The 26592-nt window shown below is 42.6% G+C and overlaps 1 protein-coding gene across 5 annotated transcripts in view; it reads right to left on the bottom strand.

Annotated features, from left to right (window-relative positions):
• LOC100023417 (zinc finger protein 420-like) overlaps positions 1-18172 on the bottom strand; it is a 621149-nt gene extending 602977 nt beyond the window's left edge. For 4 of the 5 annotated variants that reach the window (XR_008918200.1, XM_056825668.1, XM_056825665.1 and 1 more), the window contains exons 1-6: positions 17622-17814; positions 17200-17319; positions 13822-13948; positions 4682-4749; positions 4142-4237; positions 3268-3404 (exon numbers count right to left, since the gene is read on the bottom strand). Coding sequence is in view for 4 of the 5 variants with exons in the window: in XM_056825668.1 (XP_056681646.1) it covers positions 3268-3404; positions 4142-4237; positions 4682-4749; positions 13822-13948; positions 17200-17319; positions 17622-17814 (741 nt within the window). In the remaining variant the exon portion in view is untranslated. Of the gene's footprint in view, positions 1-1152; positions 3405-4141; positions 4238-4681; positions 4750-13821; positions 13949-17199; positions 17320-17621; positions 17815-18047 lie in introns of those variants that run through there. The other variant, XM_056825667.1, reaches the window with a different exon arrangement.
• Between the last annotated feature and the right edge of the window lie 8420 nt (positions 18173-26592).

Genomic DNA, 26592 nt, shown 5'->3' with positions numbered 1-26592 from the left:
CCACCACAAAGAGTGCTGCTATGAATATTCTTGTACAAGTCTTTTTCCTTATTATCTCTTTGGGGTATAAGCCCAGTAGTGCTATGGCTGGATCAAAGGGCAGACAGTCTTTTATCGCCCTTTGGGCATAGTTCCAAATTGCCCTCCAGAATGGTTGGATCACAACTCCACCAGCAATGAATTAGTGTCCCTACTTTGCCACATCCCTTCCAGCAATCACTACTTTCCATAGCTGTTATTTTAGCCAATCTGCTAGGTGTGAGGTGATACCTCAGAGTTGTTTTGATTTGCATTTGATTATAAGAGATTTAGAACACTTTTTCATGTGCTTATTAATAGTTTATTTCTTTATCTGAAAACTGCCTGTTCATGTCCCTTGCCCATTTATCAATTGGAGAATGGCTTAGTTTTTTGTACAATTGATTTAGCTCTTTGTAAATTTGAGTAATTAAACCTTTGTCGGAGGTTTTTATGAAGATTGTTTCCCAATTTGTTGCTACCCTTCTGATTTTAGTTACATTGGTTTTGTTTGTACAAAAACTTTTTCATTTGATGTAGTCAAAATTATTTATTTTACATTTTGTGACTCTTTCTAAGTCTTGCTTTGTTTTAAAACCTTTCCCTTCCCAAAGGTCTAACAGGTATACTATTCTGTGTTCACCTAATTTACTTATAGTTTCCTTCTTTATGTTCAAGTCATTCACCCATTCTGAATTTATCTTGGTGTAGGGTTCAATGTCTTTCTTCATTCATGACAGTAATAAGATTTCTATCTAAAGGGAATTAGAGATTATTGTTGCCTGAAGGCCTCACCATGTTCATCATATTCCTAAAGTTTCTCTCTAGTGTGAATCCTTTTATGAAAAAAAAAAAGAAAGCTAAGACCAGTCTCACTCATGAGGTCTCTCTCCAGTAAATATTTTCTGACATAAAGCAACTGTGGAGTTTCATGTGAAAGTCTATCCAAATTAATGACATTCATAAAGTTTCTCTACACTGTGGATGTTCTAATGTACAGAAGAGACCTTCAATAGAAACCCTTTCCACATTGTTTACCTTCAGAATGTGTGTAGGGAAAATGGAGGGGATCTTGAAAATTTCAAAGTACAATCCCTTTAACCAGTATTAAAGAGATGCTGGGGAAACCATCACTTAAGATGCAGTGCTTTATTGAGAAAGAGCAAAAATGAGGAGCACTATCTCAACATTGACTTAAGACAAATACCCCCAAATTTCACAGAAAAATCCCTTATTTCTAGGAGAATGCTGATGCAATCAAGTCTCTCTGAAGGGATGACAACATTTTTATAATGGTTCAAATGTAGAAATGAAAGGATAGGAATATTAAGTTGAATAGATTTACAATGGATACATTCAAGAAGATTAACATTGTTAAAAATGATGAGGAAGCTGGAGATAGATACAAAGAGGGGAGTTCTGGGCAACTGGATTATCTGGCAGGGGCTGAAGTTTTACAATGGCTACATAGTATCATTCCAGCCATTGGAATTGACTGCTTGGGGGAAGCCTTTGATTCAATGGGAAGAACTTCTAAGACAAAAGGGTACTTAAGATTTGATCATATGGTATGAGAGGGTCAAAGAACAGTCCAAACGTGTATAAGCCAAAACATTTACAAGCTATAAAGCTTTTGTCCTACAGGGAGAAAGGTGAAAAGTTGGGTAATCTTGTCTTGAAGGGAGCTTGATGGGGGATGTGGGGAAAGAATGGAGACCAGGTTTACTAACTTAGTTATTAATAACAATTACCTTGAGAATAACACTAATTTTTCGCTCCCCACAAAAAGGTCTCTCCAGTGTGTATCATCTGATGTTTAGTAAGAGAACCCCTGTCTGTGAAAGTCTTTATACACTGTTTACATTCATAAGGTTTCTCTCCAGTGTGAATTCTCTGATGTTCAACAAAAGAGGTCCTATGTGTGAAAGTCTTTCCACATTGTTTGCATTCATAAGGTTTCTCTCCAGTGTGGATTCTCTGATGTTCAACAAAAGAGGTCCTATGTGTGAAAGTCTTTCCACATTGTTTGCATTCATAAGGTTTCTCTCCAGTGTGGATTCTCTGATGTTTGGCAAGATTTCCCTTCTCTCTAAAAGCCTTTCCACACTGATTACATTCATAAGGCTTCTCTCCAGTGTGGATTCTCTGATGTGCCACAAGATTGCTCCTCCCTGTTAATGCCTTTCCACATTGTTTACATTCATAAGGTTTATCTCCAGTGTGGATTCTCTGATGTATGTCAAGAGTGCTCTTCCTTGTGAAAGCCTTTCCACATTGTTTACATTCATAAGGCTTCTCTCCAGTGTGGACTGTCTGATGTCTGGCAAGACTGTTCCTAACTGCAAAAGATTTTCTACATTGTTTACATTCATAGGGTTTCTCTCCAGTATGAATTCTGTGATGTTTAGTGAGAGAGCCCCTATCTGTGAAAGCCTTTCCACACTGTTTACATCCATAAGGTTTCTCTCCAGTGTGGATTCTTTGATGTTCAGCAAGATTGCTCCTCCATCTGAAAGACTTTCCACAGTGTTTACATTCATAAGATTTCTCTCTAGTGTGGATTCCCTGATGTGCAGTAAGATTGTTCCTATTTGTGAAAACCTTTCTACATGGTTTAAATTTATAAGTTTTCTCTCCGGTGTGGATTCTCTGATGTACGGCAAGATTTCCCCTCTCTCTGAAAACCTTTCCACACTGTTGACATCCATAAGGTTTCTCTCCAGTATGGATTTTCTGATGAGAAGCAAGATGGCCCCTCTGTGTAAAACTTTTTCCACATTGCTTACATTCATAAGGTTTCTCTCCAGTGTGGATTCTCTGATGTGCAGTAAGAGAGCCCCTATCTCTGAAAGCCTTTCCACAATGGTTACATTCATAAGGTTTCTCTCCAGTGTGGATTCTCTGATGTACAGCAAGAGTGCTCCTGTTACTGAAAGCCTTTCCACAGTATTTACATTCATAAGGTTTCTCTCCACAGTGGATTATTTGATGTACAGCAAGCTCAGAGTTCTTACTGGAAGGTCTCCTACATTTATTACTCACCGAAACCATTTTTATACTTTTATTCTTTGGATGTTTAATGAAATCTAAATGCCAGCCAAAGGTCATTGTCCATAGGTTGCCTTTATACACGGGCATTTCAGGAGATTTCTTAGGGGACTGAATAAGTTCTACTTCTTCAGGAAAGCATTTGCTGTATTTCTCTGCAGTTTCATCAAATTCACAGTCACTCTTTGGATTTTTATTTACCTTCATATTAGAGTCACAGATTTCTTTCAAAATAAAGTCCCAGGGAAACTCAGTCATGAATCTTTGAGGGTCACATCCTTCCACAAAATGGTTCGGCTTTTTAGACATCTCCTTCACTTCAAAATTAGTGTCTGCCTCTGAAGAAAACAAATAATGATATAAACATAGGAAGAAGAAGCAGCAGCAGAACCTGTGTTTGCATACACAATTGGGTCATATCTGCAAGATAGATAATTTTAGAAATACTTTGATATACAATGACAATGAAGCCTCACAATGGACCTGTGACAGACAGAGGGAGCCACAAGATCCTCATCATACTTTGCAACTCATATAAACTCATCTTTACTCATGAGTAAAGAATGGAAGAATGGACTGACCAACTTCCTGACAGCTAGACTACAACTCAAACCCTGTGCCTGAGCATGCATTGTTCACAGTCTTTCTCAACTGTCCTTTCTATCTTTCCTAGAAAGCCATGGTTTGATTATTCTTCAATTTTGTGAATCGCAGATAAACTTCCAGAAACTCTGTTCTCATCAATTTGGATGCACTGTCACATTGTCATTCTTAGTAAATTTTATATGCTAAGCAGAGAAACAACTTCACTCTTTAACTCTTATGTATTAATTTTCAAAGTGGAACATAAGTTTTCTTCTTTTCTATGTAGATGGAGATATTATGTCATTTAATGCAAACATACTAATTGTATAAATACATATATATATATACTGAGTCTACTATCCATGACTTAGAAAATGAACAGTATGATTCAGCATTGGTCTGCCAGCCCCCAAGTATAGTATTCTCTTCACTACAACAGATAGAACTGTTTTGGGATAATGCTTTATATATCTCCTTTCACCTCACTCACCTGGACATGAGCTTCTTGCACATTCTTGCTTGAGCAACCATGGTGCTTCCCCTTGCTGAAAACAGGAGATAAAATTTTCTCTAGGTACTGGAAGGCCTGGCCATAAGAAATAAGGAAGGGATTAAGAGAGAAAAATGGAAAAATATGGTCTTTTTAGCGGCATGCAACTAAGACCTACAGAATGCTTTCTGTTATATTAATTGCTGGGATATTTGCAGGAGGGCAGAGATCATGGAATCTATTTGCAATCAGAAAATTCCATCTTTATGTAACTCTTCTAATAGAAGGATAGGCACATTTCACAACTTCCACTATCTAGAAATTAAAGGCAGCTAGTAGCAAAGGGGTAAAAGAAAAGAACGTGGGAGTCTGAAGAACAAATTGAATTTATCCACAGAGGGATGGCAAGTAGGTGTTCTTGGGCAAGTTATTTAACCTCTGTTTGCCTCAGTTGCCTCAACTATGAATTGAGGACAACAAGAGTATCAAAAAGTATCAAAAGAGAATCAGGAATGTTATTAAATGAATGAACTCCTTTACCCAGGAGAGGATATAGAGCAGGTATTTTGAAATGTTTATTCCTTTCTTTCCCATTCCTCTCATGTGGCCTGCAATTTGAGGAAAGAGTGAAGAAGAAATAAGGACAAGAAGAATTAGGGGCTGTGAGCTACAATTTTACAATTATGTTAAAATTTTATTTTCATATCATTTATTTTTGTAAGTGATCATAAAATCATAAAACTTCAATCTCAAAACAAAACTTCAAATAAACAACTGAATAATTGTATGCTTTCAATTGAATTCTAACTCTAACAGTTCTTTATCTGGAGCCATTCTGTAATAAGTCTCTCAGAATTCTACTGGATCACTATATTGCTGAGAATAGTCAAGTCTACCAGAGTTGACCATTCCACAATATTACTGGTACTGTGTACAATGTCATCCTAGCTCTGCTTGTTTCACTCTGCATAAGTTCATGTCAGTCTTTTCAGGTCTTTCTTCAGTCATCCCATTCATCACTTCTTAAAGCACAATAGTATTCCATTATCATTACATATCACAATTTGTTCAGCCATTCTTCAACTGATAGCCATCACTTCAATTTCCAATTGTTTGCTACCACCAAAACATCAATTACAAATATTTTCCTACATGGAGGTCCTTCCCATTTTTCTGATCTCTGGGATAGAGACCTAGTAGTGGTATTACTGGATCAAAAGGGTTACATTATTTTATGACTCTTTTGGAATAATTCCAAATCACCCTCCAGAATGGATGGATCAGTTCACAACTCCACCATTAATACATTATGTATCCTAATTTTGACACATTCCTTCCAACTTTTCTCATTTTACTTTACTGTTATATTAGCCAATCTGGTAGGGATGTAAATTGGAGATTTGAACCCCAGACTTCAATCCCAGAAGTCCTTGGTACTTCCCAGAATTTCCTATAGTCTCACCTGAGTCCTCACCTGAGAGTGAGAACACAATTTAGTATTTAAAGGGCTCTCTGCCTCCCAAGAGCCTCTCTTCGGCTTCTAAGCACACACACCTCTCTACCTGGCATGCAAGATGTAAGTGGCTATGAATGGGCTATTCAGCCCTAGGCACATGTTGTTCTGATTTCATATTTTCTTATTTCTTTGATTTCTAATAATCTTAATAAACCTCATAAAAATTGAATACTTTTATTCCAAGAGACTAATTTAATCTTTACAGTTTGCCACATTGGTTGTGACGAAATACCCTCAATCTTCTTAACTTTCCTAAATCTTTTTTCTACTGTGACTAAGTTCAACTTTTAATAGCTACTGCCTAGATTTTTTTTTTAAGCCATGATTCTCCAAGGATTTTCAGAAAAGCCTCTTGATCAGTTCTGCTCTTGCTTCCTGCTATCTCTGATTGCCTCTCAGGACCTTCAGATCGCTCACCTGGTCTCAGTTCTTCCCGACCCAGCTCCTTTTGCTGCCTGCTTCTGTGATCCTGCAATCCGGACCCAGATAGCTCTCCCGATCCTGACCTACCTGGATCCAGCCCAGCTGATCTCCAGCCTCCAAGCCAGATCACCCCAGGCCTTGCAGGTAGTTGCCCCAATTTCTTTAGGATCAAAAACCAGCTGGTAAAAATGGGGGTGTTCTTTCTTTAGACTACAATTAGCCTCCATGTGGACTGGGGTCAGGGGATCACAGGGGTGGAAGAATGAAGACAAGTAAGAGACTTTTCCAAACAGGAAGTTACAAGCATGGCTTATTTAAAAGGGTATCTTTTGAGTGCATTGATCCTTTTATTTATTTCACCTGAGATTCAGGGGAAAAATTCAACTCCATGCAATTCTTTGGCCCAATTTGAGATTCCAAAAACCCACCCTCACCATGGGGAAGCAGCTCAGTGGCTCAGTGGGTTGAGAGTCAGGCCTAGAGATGGGAGGTCCTGGGTTAAAATCTGGCCTCAGACACTTCCTGGTGGTGTGGCCCTGGGCAGGTCATTTAACCCCCATTGCCTACCCCTTACCAATTTTCTGCCTTCTGACAAGAGGCATCTAGATGGATAATTAAAAACAAAAACAAGGAACTTTAAAGAGACTGGAGGTTATATTTTTAAGGCATTTCAGACTCCAATGTTTTATAAAAAAAATCTCTGTATGGTATTGCATTTTGCTGATTGTTTTGTTTAAGATTAATTTTGTTGGTTTTTAAGTTCATATATTAATGTATTCAATACTATTCTGTCACACTGAATCATTTTAATGTACTGGGTTTAAACTACTGTTAAATTCTGTTGCTTTCCCCCTATAAATAACTACACTGAACAAACAGTATTGAAAAAGCCCATATAAAACCAGTTTTTCTGTTTTGACTTTGTAAATTGTCACAGAGGATAAATGGACTTCATCAGAACATTGCTACAATTGTATAACAACCTTTGGAAGATTTAATGAGCTAAATATCTGAAACTGATTTTAAGGGGTCTTTAGACATGATTTTTAGATTTTTTTCAACAATCTCTGGTCATTTTTCCAGCCCCCAACAGGAAACAAAGTCCATTTTAGTAGCTGAAGTGGAATACAATTATAATCCCCACCTCCCACATTTATAAAAATGTGAATGGATGGGACACCACAGTCTCATACCAAGAGAGCTGGGAAGTTAATCACAGGGCATGGTATCCCTGGATGACTCTCAAAAGAGGAGCAACTCTCATTTATAACTCTTCAGCTCACTTTACTTCCAACAGAATATCTAGATTTCTTGATGATGTTCTAAACCCAAATAAGTTTTACTTTGTTTAAAAATGTGTTTACCAAGGTTGAAAGATTTGCTACCTTTGTAAAAATTGTGACAAATATCTATCAGTTCATAGGCTTTTAAAAATGCCATACATCAACTTATGTTGAAATAAGATAGTGGTTTTGTTTTTTATTGTAATTAACTGGGACTATTGAGAATTTGGGGGATATTGAAACCTACATATTTGTACTACTGCTCTTTATTAAAAAAAAACTGTTACTTTGTGAAATTCATTTGCTTGTACTCACAGTGGATCATGGCCACGCATGAAGAGGAAATGGATCTCATTTTTGGTGAGAAAGCCTTGTACTCTATATTTCCTTAGCTGATATAGTGTGTCAATGATTATAAGCTATATTTTTATTTTTAAAACTCTTTTATTATATTTTTCTTGCATGTGCAATATACTATTTCAGTTTTTTATTTTTTCTCTCCTTTTTATATTTGAAGCACCTGTCACCAGTATTAAGGTTTTCTTTAACTTTTTTGATTTAGCAGGAATATCAGTTTAAAATACATTTTCTATAATGTCAATGCATGCCCCAAAAGCTTGAGACTATAAAAATGATGCCACTAATTGTTTAAAAAAATTTGGGACTTTGCTTAATGATTCTGTCTGATTCCAGGACAAGATATACAAAAGAGCCATTTCACAGGGCCAAAGAAGCACAAAACTAAGCCTGAATTGTGCCAAAAGAGCACACAGATTAACAAAGAAACCAATCCAGAAAGGATTGATGTACTTCTAAGCCAATACAAAGGACTTGAACCTAGTGTGAAGAATCGAGGTTGTAATGCTTAACATATGTTTAGACATAGGCCTTCCTTGTATCCACACTCTGAAAATACTTACAGACAAGTATCTCAAACTTGGCTCCTATAATCTAGTCCCTTTTCTTTCTTTTCTAATATGGCAACTTTCTGTAGTCCTGGCTAATGACTGGGTAAATGCTTACTTGCTTATATCATTTTAATTGGGCCCTGATTCAAGGACCTATTATATATTTATTTTTCCTTTACTTAGAATTTTTACACATAAGACTTTGATAGTCTATATTTTCATCCAGAAATTATCTTTTTTTATTTGGATTTTTCTGATGTCTTTTTATTTTCTCTTGCCAATTGATTCATATACCTCATAATTCAGCCATGCATCCCTAAATTTTCCCTGTGTTTTTCAATCACCCTCTTCAAGGGGGAAATGTAAAAATATTATTTTAAATTGCAAAGTTTAAATTCCTTTTGAGAAGAATTTTAGGTTAAGAAACATGCTATCTCTCTGAATCCAGAAACTGAACTATTTGGAGGAGACAGCATGAAGATGCCTCCAGACCACAAGCTGCATGAGAAGATCAAGAATGAACTTTGGGTGTGGTTGATTGAACATTTATTTGTATGTATTTGTAACATACCAGGCATCTTAGCATCTTGAAAGTATGATTGATGTATTGATATTGTATCCTGTACATTCATTTACCAAACGCATGGTCACATCACTTGATGTTCATTGTATGGAAAGGGACAGTCCAAAGGACTATCAAAGGACGGGCAAATTCATGGGTTGGGCCTTGATGACCGTGCTGCCATGGCTCGGAGTACATTCATTTGCAAAGCGGGGGTTGTATTAATCTCCACCTCTTTGATCTTGTCATTGACAATTCAACCAAAGTTAAGACCTATGCCATGTTACTTATGCGTTGATCTCCTCCTAATCTACATTCCTAAAACCTCCAAAAAATACTGGGGAACAAGCGCAAATCTTCTCTCTTACTTCCCTGTATCTTCAAAGTGCTCTGTCCTATCTTTTCCTGCTGATCCTCGCAACGCTGTCGCCCCAATGCTTCCTATTAATGCTCAGACTCTCTTGTCCATAGGAGGCATTAAGGAGTTGTTACTCCCCACGTATTTTCTTTTTCCCTATATTTCCCATTAGCTCTCAGTGGGAAATATTTTTGGAATTCACGTCACTCCCTACATGTTTGAACTTGCTGTCTCTGAATCAATAGTTATTATTCACCCATTTCCTTATTCTCCCTTTCTCCTCCTCAGGTTATTACCCACAGGTAAAAATCATATAGGGACTCCAGGCTGGGTCTCTATATCTGGCGCCCAACATGGGGTTGCTATATCTGGTGTTCACATGACTGAATCACCTGAGGAGAAAGTGTTGGGGTTAGAGATTGGAGATGGAACAGCAGGACCTGCACTTGGCCAGTGAGGTAAGCTTTTCCATTCCGGAAAATGGGTCAAACTCTATCTTCTCATACTTGTTATATTCGTTTATTGAAATCTTTAATTCAGAAGAGAGGAATTAAGATCTCAGAGAATAAACTCAGAGCATTGATTAAGACTATCTTGAAAGCTTATCCTGATTTTCCATCTAAGGGAGTAGTTTGATGTACAAGAATGGGATCAGATAATTCAGAGAATAAGACAAAATCAGAAAGAGGAACAAAAATTTTCCCAAATGAATTGGAACACATGGAATATTGTAAGGATGGCATTAGCAGCAGAGCCATTATAATATTCCACTGACATAAATGAAAAAACTTTAGAAATCCCAGACAGGGAGCTTCATTCTTCCACACCCAGTTCCCAAAGCTCTGAATGGCTCCCAAAACCTGACTTTGCAAATGCAACTATCCCACCACCACCTTTTAGTGAGACAGCTTGTACTTCTTCAAACTACCCCCTCCATCCCCTGATAATGCAGGCGAAAAACGAAATTTTGCCCAGGTCAGCTCTTTATCCTAATTTGTTTCCACTGACCGATACAAACTTAAGGAATCATTCTGAGGTTAGCCCATCTAATACATTTAGTCCTCTTGCACCACCATTTGATGCTTCCTTTCAAATGCAATCTGCTCCTCCCCACATACCTCTGTCCCCAGGGTCTACTAGAATTGTATGGGTAGGGAAGGCTATAGGAGCAGCTCCCCCAGAGGACAGAGCAGAATTTTTAGCATGCCCTGTAGTGCTAAGAAACAATCCGAATAACCCCAATGCAGAGCACAGGATTGTGGATTACAAAGCTCTTAAGCCTCTTAGAGACAGTGTGGTCCAGAACAGAAACATGGCTCCATTCACTATAGCACCAATCAGGAATCTCAGTCAGCAATTTCTTACACCAGATGATTGGAATGTAATAGCAGAATCTATGCTTAATGGTGGGGACTATTTAAATTGGAAATTGAAATTTCAAGATTTCTGACAGAAACAGGCTAATGCAAACAGACAAGCGGGACTAAATATTTCATATGAACAATTGGTAGGACAGGGAAAATTTGCAGTCCTTGTTAGGCAAATCTTATATACAGAACAGATCTATGGTCAGATTGCCCTAGTGGCAAATAGAGCTTGGCCAGCTTTACCAAATAAGGACAAAATGGCTAACTCCTATAAGGACATTATGCAAAAACCAAGAGAAAGTTTTGCAGACTTTGTAGATAGATTGTCGGCTGCCATTAAACACCAGGTTCCTCACAAAGGGGCCCCAGACATCCTTTTGAAAGATCTAGCCTATAGAAATTCAAATGCGGATTCAAGAAAGGGAGGCAACCGGTACAGTGAGGGATTTCTTAAGAGCTTGTCAGGACATAGGCACCTTAGAACATAAGACCATTTTAGCGGCACAACTTAACTACGGGTCCCTGTTTCTCATGTGGTCAGACAGCTCATTTTCAAAATACTTGCCCGAAATTAAAATCAAAGATAGTCCCAGGAATATGCCCTAAATGCAAAAGAGGAAAACACTGGGCAGCTTCATGCAGAAACAGGGCCCCACAGAATGGTAACGATAAACATCTTACACATGCAAAAAACTAATTTTCGGGCAAGTCTGGGGCCTGGGACAAACTCGAGACAGTAACCAGGCCACCTTCCCAGCAACTTAGAATGGGCTGTAAATTCTGTTCCACAGCAACAGCAATCTAGCTTCACTATCAAAGTGGATGCAGATTTCATGGTTACAACTCAAATGGGAGTCTTTCAGATTCCTACACTTTGCTTTTGCTGTGCCTCAAGGATAATTAGGTAAACACAATTTACTTCTAAAGGATTGGAAATCTTGCCCCAGGTAATTAAGGAGCAGTCTGCATATAGAGTGAATATCTTATCAAGGGCTATGGCTGCGTTCACCATCAACAAAGGGGATGCAGGTGGCCTCATTGCTTTTACTAGCTAAGGCTCCTTGCCTTGAAAAAAGCACCGAGGTCAAAGACCACTTTGGACCACAAATCCAGAATTTATATTGGACACAAAAAATTACTAAGGACAAGCTAATTATGTCCCTTTATGTAGAAGACAAAATTATAACAGGACATGAGGTCACCAAGGATAGAAATGATTAGACATTGTTTAAAAAACCTGAATGAGGTTCAGAAACTTTATGAGGCACATTAATGCAGCTTTACCCACAAAGCAAATTATTTACAATTATTCATTCTCAAAATGATGTAGCAAATTTTTAACCAGTAGTTATTAATTTTAATTAATTTGTTATCCAGTAGAGTGATTTATTAGTTGTTTAACACTGGTAGTACTACTACTTACTCAAATTACAAATATTGGTATTGGTACTGATGTTAGTCTAAAATCAATGACAAGATCAAAGAGGTGGAGATTAATACAACCCACGCTTTGCAAATGAATGTACTCCAAGCCAGGGCAGTGTGGCAGTCAAGGCCCAGTCCATGAATATGCCTGCCCTTTGCTAGTCCTTTGGACTGTCCCTTTCCATACAATGAACATCAAGTGATCTGACCAGGTGTCTGGTAAATGAATATACAGGATACAATATCAATACATCATCATACTTTCAAGATGCTAAGATGCCTGGTGTGCTACATATACATACAAATAAATGTTCAATCAACCACACCCAAAGTTCATTCTTGATCTTCTCATGCAGCTTGTGGTCTGGAGGCATCTTCATGGTGTTCCTCTTATCCTCAAATTATTGTAATCTTTAAGTTGATTATGTTTTTATGATCCTTTTGGGAAAACTGGTTTAATGGTTTAATAATGGAGATTTGAACCCCAGACTTCAATCCCCAGAAGTCCTTGGTACTTCCCAGAAAACCCTATAATCTCACCTGAGTGTGAGAACACAATTTAGTATTTAAAGGGCTCTCTACCTCCCAAGAGCCTCTCTTCTTCTGCTTCTAAGCACACACATCTCTCTACCTGGCATGCAAGATGTAAGTGGCTGTGAATAGGCTATTCAGCCCTAGGCACGTGTTTTTCTTATTTTGTATTTTCTTATTTCCTTGATGTCTAATAACCTTAATAACCCTCAAAAATATAATTCTCTTTTACAAGAGACTAATTTAATCTTTACAGTTATGAGGTGGTAAATCAGAAATCTTTTAACTTCTCGAATCCAGAGTGATTTAGAACATTTTTTCATATGATTAAGTAGAGCTTTGATTTCTTCATCTGAAAACTGCTTATTCATGTGAACTTTAAAAATTATTCCACCCTACTTAGACAGTACTTTAGGGGAAGATAAAGTTGTAATCTCCTTATTGAACAATGAAGGTACTTAGTTCTCACCTTATAGTGAAGCTAGAACTTTAAGCTAAGTCTATTTTTTAGACCTTAATACAAAAAAGGTGTTAAGTACCTATAAAGGTTAAATTAATCACAAAAAAGTCAAGTAACTAACAAAAGGTGAACTTAAGAAGTATGAAGTAGCTCAAAAGATATAATCTAACCAGAAAAGGTGAGAACTAAAGAATGGGCTTTCCTGGAGAAAAGAGTCTGTTGTGATTGGTAGATGTGAAAATTTAGGGGAGGTGACATAAGAGAAAAGATCTTTAAAAAGAGGATGTAAAGGCCAGAAGGGAAGATTTGGACATGCGGGCATTCAGATATTCAGAACTCAGCCTGAAGGAACTCATTCAGACAAGCTTCCTTGAGACAGTCTCATGGGGAGTGATAAGACTGACTTCCTTTTACCTTAGGCTCAGGGAGGCCCCATTGGCCAAGGCCTGATACGGAGCAATTTAAATTAACTCTTTCCTCTCCCTCTCTCTTCTCCTTAATTCCTTCTCTCTATATTAATTAAAATCACCAAAATTTCCAGTTGACTTGGTAATTTATTATTGGGGATTTTCCCTGGCGACCAATTAATTTATATTTTTAAGTCAAAATGCTAAAATTATCCTTTACATTCATAACCTTTAATCATTTGTCAATTAGGGAATGACTTGGATTCTTATTACACTGACTTTTTTTAAAATAAAAAGCAGGCAGAAGGAGAACACAGGGCAAAGATCAGCACTTTTTCTTTTTTAATCATTCACAAAGCTAAAAAATCTATATATTTGACTTGGCATGAAGACATATCCTTAATGAAACATTCGGGATCAACAGAGGAAATGGTCCTTACCCACAGCGAGTAGATTCTGCACATTCTCCAGCATGACCTCCAGGTACAGCTCTTTCTGAGAATGGTCCAACAGGTGCCACTCCTCCTGGGTGAAGTCCACAGTCACATCCTTGAGTGTTATTGATCCCTAAACCAGCAAGTTATGAGACACAGAGCTGAACCTTCAGAATCCAACTAATACAACCCTCATCAAATGACTGGAGGAAACTGAAGCACACAAAGGATTTACCAAACTCCTAACCTGTAAGAATGGCAGAGCCAGCAATTGAGATCAGTCATTCAGAACCCAATGGAATACTGACAAAGGCATTTCGTGTCTGAAGTGAGAATCATGTTGGAAGAGTAAAACCTGGAGAAGTGAGTTACTCTGAAATGCTTTCCCCTGTGGAAACAGGGGGCTCAGAAGTGCTCTCTCAGTGAGGTGGGTGATTCTGTAGAGGAGAAAGAGAGGTGATTTGAAATTCCTTTTCATCCCAAGTGTCAGAATTGATCTGGTAATAACATTTTTTTAAGAGTTTCTGAGAAAGTAGCATGGACTGTGTATTCTAGGGGAATGACTAATGAAGAGAAAACAAAGACAAAGGAATTCTCTACTTCATTTCCTAAAAGGCTGAAATACTGTTATCTAGATGAAACCATAAAGAGGATTCCATAGTTATATGGGATCAGACATTGCCTTTAGCTACATGAAGTTTAATCATGTGCTATATTGAGAATTTGGGGAACCACTGGTTAGGATGTGCCATAGCCCAAACATTTCATCTTTGCTTTATGATGGATATCATATATTACTAGAATATATCCAGTCATTTTATATTTAGGTACACAAAGAGAAAAGTTAAATATGAGGAGGAAAGGAAAGGGTAATCACCTTTTTTTGAAGTGCTTATTTTTTATAGATAATTTATTTATTGAGAATATTTTCCCATGGTTCCATGAGTCATGATTTTTCCCTCCCCTCTTCCCTCTCCATTCCTGGAGCTGATGAACAATTCCTCTGAGATATATATAGATATAGATATAGATACAGATATCTCACTGTTCCAAACTGACTTCCATGTTATTCATATTTGCAATAGAATGATCTTTTTAACTCCAAAACCCCAATCATATCCCTATGGAATCACATGATCAATCATGCTGTTTTATTTAGCCTTTCTGCTCCACAATTCCTTCTCTGGATGTGGATAGGACTCTTTCTTAGATGTTCTTTGAGATTATCGTGGATCACTGCATTGCAACTAGCATAAAAGTCTGTTACCCTGATCAACCCTCAATGTATCCGTCTCTGTGTACCATGTTCTTCTGGTTCTGCTCTTTTCTCTCTGCATCAATTCCTGGATGTTTTTACAGTCACTTGGAAACCCTCCATTCTTCATTCCTTTCAGCATACAGCATTCCATCATCAGATACCTCAATTTGTTCAGGAATTCTCCCATTGAGGGACACTCATTCATTTTCCAATTTTTTGCCACCAGAGTGTGGCTATCGATATTTTATTAGAAACATTTTCTTTATTATCTCTTTGGGGTACAAACTCTAGCAGTGGTATATTGGATCAAAGGGCAGGCAGTCTTTTTAAATCCTTCCCCCCCCCCCCAGAATGGTCGGACCCATTCACAACTCCACCAGCAGTGCATTAAGAGTCCCAATTTTATCACATCCAGGCCATCACTTATCCCTTTCCTTTGCTACAATACTGGCCAGTCGGCTAGGTGTTAGGTGGTACCTCAGTTTTTTTTTTTTAATTTGCATTTCTCTAATCAGAAGGGATTTAGAACATCTTTTCATGGGCTTGGTATTCCAATTGGGCAGCCACCTATAAGACTGGTCACCCTGAAAGCTTCCCTCTCCCCTTATTCCATTCTATGAATCCAGTGACACTGGGATCTTTCTTGTTCCTCACACAATACTCTACAACTCTTTTGACTTTGCATTTTCCCAGGTTCTTCATTCAGCCTCTTCCCTGAGCCTTCACTGACTATCCCCACTAGTTTCTGCCTCCTGAGCACACTGGATTCCTTCAGGTCTGGATGAAAATCTCACCTTCTGCAAGAAAACTTGATTGACGCAGATTCATTCTTGGACTTCCTACAACTGATCTTATGCACGTGGAAAGGAAAAGTGTTTTATTGCCTTTATATTACCGATTACGAACCAGGTGGTCACATGCAGTCCTTTAGATAAGTGACTGCAGTTTTTACAAGTTGCTCCCAGTTATTGCAGTAATTGTGTACAAGATGTCAAGCTAAACAGCGGAATAGTGGCCACAGGATTGGAAGGGGCGGAATTTGATGCATTAATTATTATAGGAGAAAATCCCGAAGAAAACCAATGACTCCTCGCTTGTTTCTACCTTACAGGATTGGCAGTTTGGGGTCTCCAAGATGACTCTGTTACAAAAGTGAATAACACGGAACTAGATTGTGAGTGATAATGTAGGGAGAACCCTGTGCAATCGCCTGTCAATCCAGGAGAGGGGAGGGAAGGTTGGAGGGAGAGAAGATCGTGGAACTGCGGGGGAAAATACGTAAAAAATTAGAGCAATGACAGATATGGAAGACGTCTGCGGGAAGAACAGCAGCTTTATTTTCATTAAATTCTCTCTTAAGCTTGTGCTGAACTCAGAACTCGGATCAAAGGCTCCAACCCTGACCAAAGCCCTCTGTTCACCCGCCTGCTGCCCTCCTCTGCACCCTGCAGCCTGGCAAGGACTTTGCTGAGGAACCGTCAGACACCCGCAAACACCTGCCCCGGCTCGGGGGACCCTGGCTGGGGAGGGGGGGAGCCTGGGGGGGCACCTGCAGCTCTCACTGACCACGATGAGATTTAAGATTCTGAGATCAGAAAACTGGCCCAGAGACGTCTCTGACCCTCGCAATGTTCTCCACGGAGGGAACAAACACGGAGGAACTGCAGGACCCCCCCAAGCCGGGCACAGTCGGGGCTCACCCAGCTCAGGGGGCCGCTCTGTCAAGGGCCTTTTGATGGCACCTTCCTGCCAGGCCCCGCCTCACCCGCCTGCTCTCCTCCCTGGGGCAGCTCTCCTCGGCCAGCCCAGCCCCCTCCCCTGGCGCCCCTGTGCCCAGCTCGGTGCCAGCCCTGCCAGGCTCTTCCTCCTGGGGCTGAGGAAGCCCAACGCTGGCTGTCACCCCCCCATTCCCAGCACCCACCAGGGAGGCTCTCCTGTGGCCAGGGGGGAGGGGCTGAGAGCAGGGACTGTGGGGAGAAGCTCAGGGCCTGCCCAAGAGACTGGCGGGGGCGGACCCACTGCCTGACCCCGGAAGCAGCCCTGGGCGTGTCCTCCGGCCCGGAGGAGGAGCCTGGCTGGAGCCCTTCTCAGCAGCCCTTCCAGCCCTTTCCTCCTGCTGCACTCACCTGGGAGGGAGGCCTCGGGGTCCCGGGGGCCATTTCTCTGGCTGCGGGCTCTCTGCGGGGCCACCCTGGGGTGCTTCCGGGGTGGCAGCCCCGAGGGGGGGAGACGTCCGCGATGTGCGCCTGGGGAGGGGGGAGAGAGGGGGAGGGCTCAGAGGGGCTCCCAGGCCTTCCCAGGCCTCAGGGGGGCACCAGGAGCCTGAGGCTGGGGAGGGCCTGGGACGGGCCGGGAAGAAGCCCCGCCCCCCTCCGCCATCTTTGGCTTCCTTCCATTCAAAAGCTGCACTTGCTGGATTGGGAGTGACTGAAGGAGGGGTTACCGGGGAATGGCGGGGGCGGGGGGGGGCATCGGGTTGGGGTGAGGAGAGCGGGCTGGCATTTCCTTCCCCGGCATGTGGGCACGGGCAGCCTCGCTGCCCCCTTACAGGCTCCGGAGGACTGCTTCTCCCCGGGAGTGCTCCGACCTGACTCTGGGGAAGAGGCCGGAGCAGCCCCGCCCCCAGCTGCCTCCTGGCTTCCCTGGGGGAGGGGAGACAAAGGCCCCCCAAGGCTCGGGAGGCACACCAAGCCGCCCCCGCCTGACCAGGCACATCCGGGTTTGTCCCTTTTCGGGGACATTTAAAGTAACGGACAGACAAAAAAGTCCCTCCCCAACCAGCATTTACACTACGCCTGGGGCTCCTGCACCGCCTCTCAGCGAACATGCGTCCCCCCTCCCAGCTCAGAAAGCAGGAACGGATCCACCCCGGGTCTTCCCGGTCCCCAAAAGTTAGGGAGGAGAAAGTCTCAGCTGCCAGAGCGGGAAGCTCGGAGCGCCGCCACCCACTGACTCCCTCCCCTCCCCCTCTCACCCAGCAAGGGTCCAAGAAGCACAGACGTGAGACATCCAGGAGCCAAGACTGCCCACGGCGGGGTTCCCAGCATGCTTTGGGGCTTCAACAGCAGCGAGGAACCTACACTAAGAAGTTAGGAAACGGCATTGTGGGAAATGGAGTTCTCCTGCTTTGGTCCCTGGGTTAAGCCTCCTGGTGGGGGAGGGGTCATATAGGAAATGTTCCCCAGCTGGGCGGCTGCAGCCTTCTCCCCTCCCCCCATTTCCCCTCCAGCCCTGCCCTGCTGCTGCTTAGTTCCACTGGAGGCTGCCTCAGGCTAGAGCCTGGCACACAGCAGGTGCCTAATAAGTGTCTACTGATTGACTGATCAGGGAATGGATCCAGCCTTCCCTAGGACCTGAGGGGGGGGTGCCAGGATCCCCCTTCTGACAGAAAAGGAAACTGAGGCACAGGGCAGCCGCTGACCCTCCAGGCCCCTCCCACAGCTTCCCCTCCTCCAGAGATCTCTGAATTTCCTGCTGCTCCTGCTCTGGGGGGCCTCTGGAGACCTCCCCCAAGTTGGGCCCAACCCTCACCCCAGTTGGAGGAATCAGGTGACTCCGGGGCTGCTCTCCTGGGCCTGGAACCCCAAAGATCTGGGCTCAAACCTGGCCTCAGACACGGCCTGGCTGGGGGAGCCTGGCCAAGGCCCTTCCCAGCCTTTGCCTCAGTTTCCCCCATGGTGAGATCCAGACAATAAGGGCCTGAGCGGAGGCTGTGGGGAAGCTGGTCCAGAGAGGGTCTGGGGGGAAACAGAGCTGCTTCCTCGGGGTCTCCTGGGCCTCTGGGCCAACTGAGGAGGGTCTCCTTCAGCATCACCCCAGCCCAGAGGTCCAAAGACCCTCCAGAGGCCTGGGGGAGGCCCAGGAACCCCTCCTGCCCTGGAGGAGGCCACAGAAGTCAGCAGCAGCCTCTGAGCACAGGCTCAGCCATTATGGACAGAGGACTGTCTGGGGGTGTCTGTGTGTCTGTCTGCAAGGCTGCTGGGCTCAGGCTGTTCAGGACTGTCTGACTCCCCCCCCTTTGGGGCTTTCTGGGCAGAGGCTGGGCAGCTTCGCCATGTCCTTCTGCAACGAATTTGACAGGGGAGGAAACTGGGCAAGCAGACCAAAGTGACTTGTCCAGGGTCTCTCAGCCTGACTCCAGGCCCTGAGCTCTGGCAGGCTCCAGCTTCCTGGACTGGGGGGAGGAGGGCACTATATGTATGGATGCCCCCCCCATCCTCAGGGACTGCAGCAGAGCAGGAGGGGGTCTGGGGCCTTGTCTGCTCCATGGGAGAGGAAAGGGGGGTGTCTGGGAAGAAGAGGAAGCCAGAATAATGGGTCCATGAAGGGATGCAGACACAGGGAGGTACAGGAGAGAAGCAGACTGGGCCAAGGCGTCTCTGAGCAATGTCTGCCTCCAATGGATGGCCAGGAAAGGAGGCCGAAGTCTGCAGAGGCCCCCCTTGGCTCTGAGGCCCTGTCATGGGCCCTGGCAGGTTTTTAGAGACCCAGAGAGGAGGTTGGGGGGACTCTGGGGCTCTCTCTTAAGGGGAGGAAGAGTCGCTTCTGGATCAGGACCACTCAGAACCCTTTTGATCTGACTTCTTTATTGGTTAGTCTTGGCCTCCTCTGTGTCCCTGAGCCCTCTGAGGACCCCCAGCACCCCCCCACCCCGATCTTGGGATACTGTGGCCAGAGTGAGGGGCCTTCGGCTCGCTGGGGGTTTGGGCCTGTGACTGTGTGGAGCCCCAAACACTGAACACTGTCCCCCTCCTGATTAGACTTGGTTTTCTGACTTAAATCGTTCTGTGTTTTCCCAGCTAACACACTGCTCCAGGCTGTGCTGCATCCCTGGGGCTCTGGTGAAGACCAAGGCAGCAGCAGCTGGGACTGTATTTGCTCCAGACAGGAGACCCTCCTCCCCGTGCCTGGAAGGTCATGGCAGCCAAGGCTTGGCCCCCGTGTGCCTGAGCACTGCTCAGAACCTCAGTTTGTGCCAGGTACAAAACAGACCTCAGCTGTCCTCAGAGAACTTTCCTGTTAATGGGGGAAGCCAGTGTAGAAGAGGGAGCTGAAGAGACTGGGAGGAGGGAAACAAGGAGAGGGTGATGGGGAGTGATGCAGGGAGTGGTGCTGCTGGGCTATGGACAGTCAGGGAAACCTCCCTGCACGACCTTCAAACTGAAGTCTGTGTGTAGAAGCTGTGCTGGGCCCGAGGTGCTCTTTAGTACCTGTGGAGAACCTGGTGTCCACAGAGGGCTGTGTGCTCTGGTAAGGTGGACTGCTTCTTGGAGGGTGTAAAGAGAATTTTAGGGTTGTGACTTAATGATGTAGAGTTAATTGGCCGCCAGGGAAAATCCCAAATAAGATACCCAAGTCAGTCTGGAAATTTATGGTAATTTAATTAATATAGAGGGAGGGAATTTAAGGAAAAGGAGGGAAGATGATATAGGATTTTCCTGCCTGGCCTCTTCCAGGGGGAGTTTTAAATCCCCGCCTCTAGGTCTAAGAAGAAGATTAGATGCTTCTAAGGGGATAAAGTTGTAAAAGTAAAGGAGGGAAATTCAGCCTGAAACTCACCACCAAATCAGACCATATCTCGTAGCCATGCTAAGATGCCGAAAGGCCAGCACACTGCTCTCAGCTAACTCTCCACGGCCAATCAGGGAAAGAGAGTTTTTTTGAGAGACGAAAAATCCCAAATATATAGACCTTTCACCCTTGTGTCTCCTCTTCTAAATTTTCACATTTAGCAATCACATCAAAGTCTTTCTCCAGGACTGCCCATACTTTTAGTTCTCATCTTCTTTGATTATATCTTTAGAGTTACTTAACACTTCTTTAAGTTCTCCTTTTGTTAGTTACTTGACCTTTTGTGATTAATTTAACCTTTATAGTTACTTAACATCTTTTTGTATTAAGACCTAAAAATAGACTTAGCTTAAAGTTCTAGCTTCACTGTAAGGTGAGAACTAAGTACCTTCATTGTTCAATAAGGAGATTACAACTTTATCTTCCCCTAAAGTACTGGAGTAATCTTAAAGTTCACAAGGGAAGGGAATAGGCGGTAAGGACACGGACATCACCAGTGGAGCTGAGCCTGTTTCTATTGCTTGTCTGTAAAAAAGGCCCAGAGAGGATTCAACTGAGGGAGGACAGGGTCCAAAGACTGAGACAGGGTAAACAGAGCACTGTATGGAGAGTCAGATCCTCATGTTGGCCTCAGCTCAGGACGCCCCATGGCTGCTGGGAGCAACCTGGTGCTTTGGAGTCTTCAGGAGGCTCCCCAGCTCCTGTGGCCAGAGGGACAGCTGAGGGCTCTACCTGGAGTTCCGTGGCCCAGAGAGAAGTTCTTTGTGTAATGGGAAGCCCCTGGAAACCATAACAGTAAGCAAAAGCTTCTTGTTGCAAAATGATTGGCTGGAACATGTGACAAAGAATCACATGAGAGCCTGGGTCAAGATTCTAAGGGCTGTGGTCCAAACTGAAACCAGACTTCTGGGTGAAGCTTTTGGAGTAGCTGTGATTTCTACCTTTCTACAAGATTTCTGGCCCTTTGTGAGATACCAGATGAGGAGAGAGAGTTTTGAACAGGCTGCTGGCAACTAGACTGAAGACCAAAGAACCATCAGTTCTCTACTGGACCTACTCTGGACTTTTCCTCTGGGATCTTGGCTCATTTTCTGGCCTGTTTTGTAAGGTTCTGTTTGGGGGGAACTTACCTTATTTAGACTAGATGAGTTAGCCAATAGTATAATATTAGGTTTAGGGATAAGATAAGAACTTTTCCTTCTCCTTTGTTACCCTCCTTCCTCTCCCATTCCCCATCAATAAACTTAAAATATTTAGATGTTTCCCTCTTGTCTCTTTTCCCTTAAACAATCCCAAAATAACACAATGAACACACATAAGACAGCTCTCATGGAACTAGGCAACAGCTCAGCTGAAAAAAGGTTCCTGCATCTTGTCCAAGAAGAAATTCCCCAAAGACTCTAGAGTAGCCATCTGGGAACTGGGACGTGATGGAGACTGCTGCTCCTCTGAGGCCTTGCCAGAGTCTTTTCCCTTAGCACCCTGAGGTGGGCTTGGCCTCTTCCATTTTCTCTGCCTCTGTCTTTCTATCTCTGTCTCTGGGCCAAGTCACTGACTCTCTGGGGCTCTCCTTTCTCATCTTGTAAGGTGAAAAATTTATGGTTGTTATGTAGTAAAAATCAACCGACCTACACTCTGGTATGTCTGGGATGACAGAACATTCTGTGCAAGGTCCCAGGAACTACAGGGCCCTTGGGTATGCCAATAATCACCCACCTGGCCCCTGGGTATGCCAACAATAGCCCACCTTTCATGTCTGTCCAAACATCACCCACTTGTTATGCTAATCACCCACTTGTTATGTCAACCTAGCCAAAGTCATTGATTAACAGAATATTCTAAAAACATTGTCATTCCCCATCAAGTAACTCAACTATGACTGCTTTAACCAATATAAACTCCATTCTGACTCTGCCTTTTGGGAATTCACCTGGCTGAGTTTCCCCTAGCAAGCTAGTAATAAAGACTTCCTCTTGCCTGACTTGCATTGTCTCCATGTGCTCCTTGGGTGGTCTACACTCGGACCCTAACATGGTTGGACTGAATATTTTCCAATTGGTCGCCAGGGATTTAAGTTACTAAATCCCAATGAATTACTCAAGTCAGAATGGCTTTTATGGTAGTTTATTTACAATAGAGGGAAGAAATTAAGGAAATGAGAGAAAGAGAGAGATAACTGCTCCAGCCTGGTCTAAACCAGGCAGGAATTCAGAGGCCCCTGCCAAAGGGGCAAGGCTCAGAGGGTTAAATTTAACACAGCTACCAGCCACAAGGCCTCCTCCAAGATGAGGTGTCTCTCCAGAGGCTAGTGACTCCAGAAAGCTGAGGGAAAAGGAGTGCCTAGACAATGAGCCTCCCCAGAGACTGGTGCCTCCAGAAAAGCCAAGGAAAGGGAGGTAGCCTTTTCACTCACCATGTGGAAGTCCAAGGGGAAGCAGTCTGAGATCTCAAGCCCAAGCTCCTCCACAGTCAAGTTCCAAGACAAAAGCCCCCCTGTGGAAGAGAGAACTTGGGAGAGCCTGCAACAAGTCAGGAATAGCTGGGACTGATAACCTGTCATTCAAATGAGAGCATTCTGGTAGAAGCAGTTGGAGGAAGTGGGCAGACCAAAAGAAGTCTGGACCTTTGGGCTTGGAAGACAGAAGAGGTTTGATGTCTCTTCGCTTTTGGAGACGGAAGCCTGAAGTTTGTCTTTTGGCTTGGAAAACAGAAGAAAGAAGGACAAATCCAGCTCTCTCTGATTTGCTCTAGTGACTGAACTTCCAGACCTATCAGCCATTTTCCCAAATTGAACTATATTCCACCATCCTTCAACATAAGACTCATTTTAGTAATAGGGAAATCCAATACCATCTCTCCTTCCAATTTGATCTTTCCATTCTTCCCAATAAACCCCTTACTTAATTTAAAGAAGAGAAAGAGCATTTTATTTGAGACATCATAAACTCATCCTGAATTGATTTAAGAGACTAATAGAAGATCAAAAGGAAGGGGAAGGGAAGAAGGGAGGCTGAAGGGAGGAAGAAGGGAGGAAGGGGAAGAGAAGAAGGGAAGAAAGGAGGAAGGAAGAAGATTTACAAGCCTGATCTGTAGTTATCATTTACCATTCAAAATAGTCCTTTATTACAATTTGGCACCCAGACTGACTGAATTCACAATTCCTGAAGACAAAGATGTTTAAGTAAGTGATCTGTGGGTTGGTAATACAGCAGCTATTGCAGGCTATTGGATTTATAATATCTTGTATAGTACAATAACAATTATGATTGTTGATTCTGTGGAATATATAACCAACACCACAATGTTCATACTCAATATACCATTTCAGGAAGTGGAGTCAAGATGGCAGCATAGAGGCAGCAAAAGTTCAGATCTCTGAAAACCCTTCCTTACTAATTACAAAATAAATGCTCCTAGAGGACTGAAAAATCAAACCTAACAACAAGACAGAACCAAGGAACCCTCCTGCTAGACTCAACTTAAAAGTTATGCCACCACCACCCCCCCACCAAAGACTGAATTCGAGAACACTTGGGTTTAAGGGGAAGGAAGAAGGAAAGTCCCAGGACCCCTCCCCTACATAGAGCACTAAGCCTCCAGCAGCAGCTGGAACCCCTGGGCGAGCAAAGGCGCTGGTCTGGAGGGAGTACCTTGCGGCCAAAGCTGTGCTAGGCTCAGAGTATCAAACACAGGTGGTGGGGAAGCAGTTAGAGAAGGAGTGCAGAGCAGGCAGCCTACTTACAGCAGCTGAGACCCTCCATATTGCTCCCCACTTCTAGGAGGTTTTGGCCTCAGGGCACATCCAGCCCAACCTAGTTGGACTTAATCCCATCAAAATCTTTATTTTTTGTATTTTTTTAAGCATTTATTTTATTTGGTCATTTTCCAAAGTTATTCATTAGAAATAAAGATCACCTTTTTTCCCTCCCCCTCCCCCACCCCTCCCATTGGCGATACACAATTGCTCTGAGTATCACATGCTTCCTCAACCCAAGGCCCTTTCCATGCTATTGGTTTCCATAGTAGGGTGGTCATTCAGAGTTTCAAATCATTCATATCCCCTCCACCCCTGTAGTCAATCTGTTGTCCTTCCTCCTTTTTTATACTCCCAGTGTTTGTTCTCTGCTTGTGGGTAGTATTTTTTTCTCCTTGGTCCCTGCAGGTTGTTCAGGGACATTGCATTGAGACTAATGGAGAAATCCATTACTTTCGATTGTACCACAGTGTATCAGTCTCTGTGTACAATGTTTTCCTGGATCTGCTCCTTTCACTATGCATCACTTCCTGGAGGTTGTTCCAGTCTTCATGGAATTCCTCTACTTTATTATTCCTTTTAGCACAATAGTATTCCATCAACAACATATACCACAGTTTGTTCAGCCATTCCCCAATTGATGGGCATCCCCTCATTTTCCAATTCTTTGCCACCACAAAGAGCACAGCTATGAATATTCTTGTACAAGTCTTTTGACTGATTGTCTCTTTGGGGTACAAACCCAGCAGTGCTATGGCTGGATCAAAGGGCAGACAGTCTTTTAGTGCCCTTTGGGTATAGTTCCAAATTGCCCTCCAGAATGGTTGGATCATTTCACAACTCCACCAGCAATGAATTAATGCCCCAACTTTGCCACATCCCCTCCAGCATTCATTACTTTCCTTCACTGTCATGTTAGCCAATCTACTGAGTGTGAGGTGATACCTCAGAGTTGTTTTGATTTGCATCTCTCTGATTATAAGAGATTTAGAACACTTTTTCATGTGCTTATTAATGGTATTGATTTCCTTAGCTGAAAACTGCCTATCCATGTCCCTTGCCCATTTATCAATTGGAGAATGGCTTGATTTTTTGTACAATTCCTTTAGTTAGCTCTTTATAAATTTGAGTCATTAGACCTTTGTCAGAGGTTTTTCTTATGAAGATTTTTTCCCAATTTGTTGCTTCCCTTCTCATTTTGGTTACATTGGTTTTGTTTGTACAAAAACTTTTAAATTTGATGTTATCAAAATTATTTATTTTATATTTTGTAACTCTTTCTATGTCTCCCTTCCCAAAGGTCTGACATATATACTATTCTGTGTTCACCTAATTTACTTATAGTTTCCTTCTTTATGTTCAGGTCATTCACCCATTCTGAGTTTATCTTGGTGTAGGGTGTGAGGTATTGATCCAGACCTAGTCTCTCCCACACTGTCTTCCAGTTTTCCAAGCAGTTTTTGTCAAATAGTGGATTTTTGTCCCAAAAGCTGGGGTCTTTGGGTTTGTCATAGACTGTCTTGCTGAGGTCAGTTACCCCAAGTCTATTCCACTGATACTCCTTTCTGTCTCTTAGCTAGTACCAAATTGTTTTGATGACCACTGCTTTATAGTATAGTTTGGGATCTGGGACTGCAAGGCCGCCTTCATTTGTATTTTTTTAAATTATTTCCCTGGATATCCTTGATCGTTTGTCCTTCCAAATGAACTTTGTTATGCTTTTTTCTAATTCCGTAAAAAAATTTTTTTGGAAGTTCAATGGGTATGGCACTAAATAGATAGATCAGTTTGGGTAGGATGTTCATTTTTATTATATTGGCTCGTCCTACCCATGAGCAGTTAATGTTTTTCCAATTGCTCAAGTCTAGTTTTAATTGTGTGGAGAGTGATTTGTAGTTGTGTTCATATCGTTCCTGTGTTTGTCTCAGGAGGTAGATTCCTAGGTATTTTATTTTGTCTAAGGTGATTTTGAATGGGCTTTCTCTTTCTAATTCTTGCTGCTGAGATGTGTTGGAAATATATAGGAATCCTGATGACTTATGTGGGTTTATTTTGTATCCTGCAACTTTGCTAAAGTTGTTGATTATTTCGATTAGCTTTTTTGTTGATTCTCTAGGATTCTTTAAGTAGACCATCAAGTCATCTGCAAAGAGTGATAACTTGGTCTCCTCCTTGCCTATTTTAATGCCTTCAA

The sequence above is a fragment of the Monodelphis domestica genome, chromosome 4 (assembly GCF_027887165.1).
Source record: "Monodelphis domestica isolate mMonDom1 chromosome 4, mMonDom1.pri, whole genome shotgun sequence".
NCBI lineage: Eukaryota > Metazoa > Chordata > Mammalia > Didelphimorphia > Didelphidae > Monodelphis > Monodelphis domestica.
The sequence above is the reverse complement of the archived record's forward strand: the minus strand, read 5'-3'. Positions and strand labels throughout refer to the sequence as shown.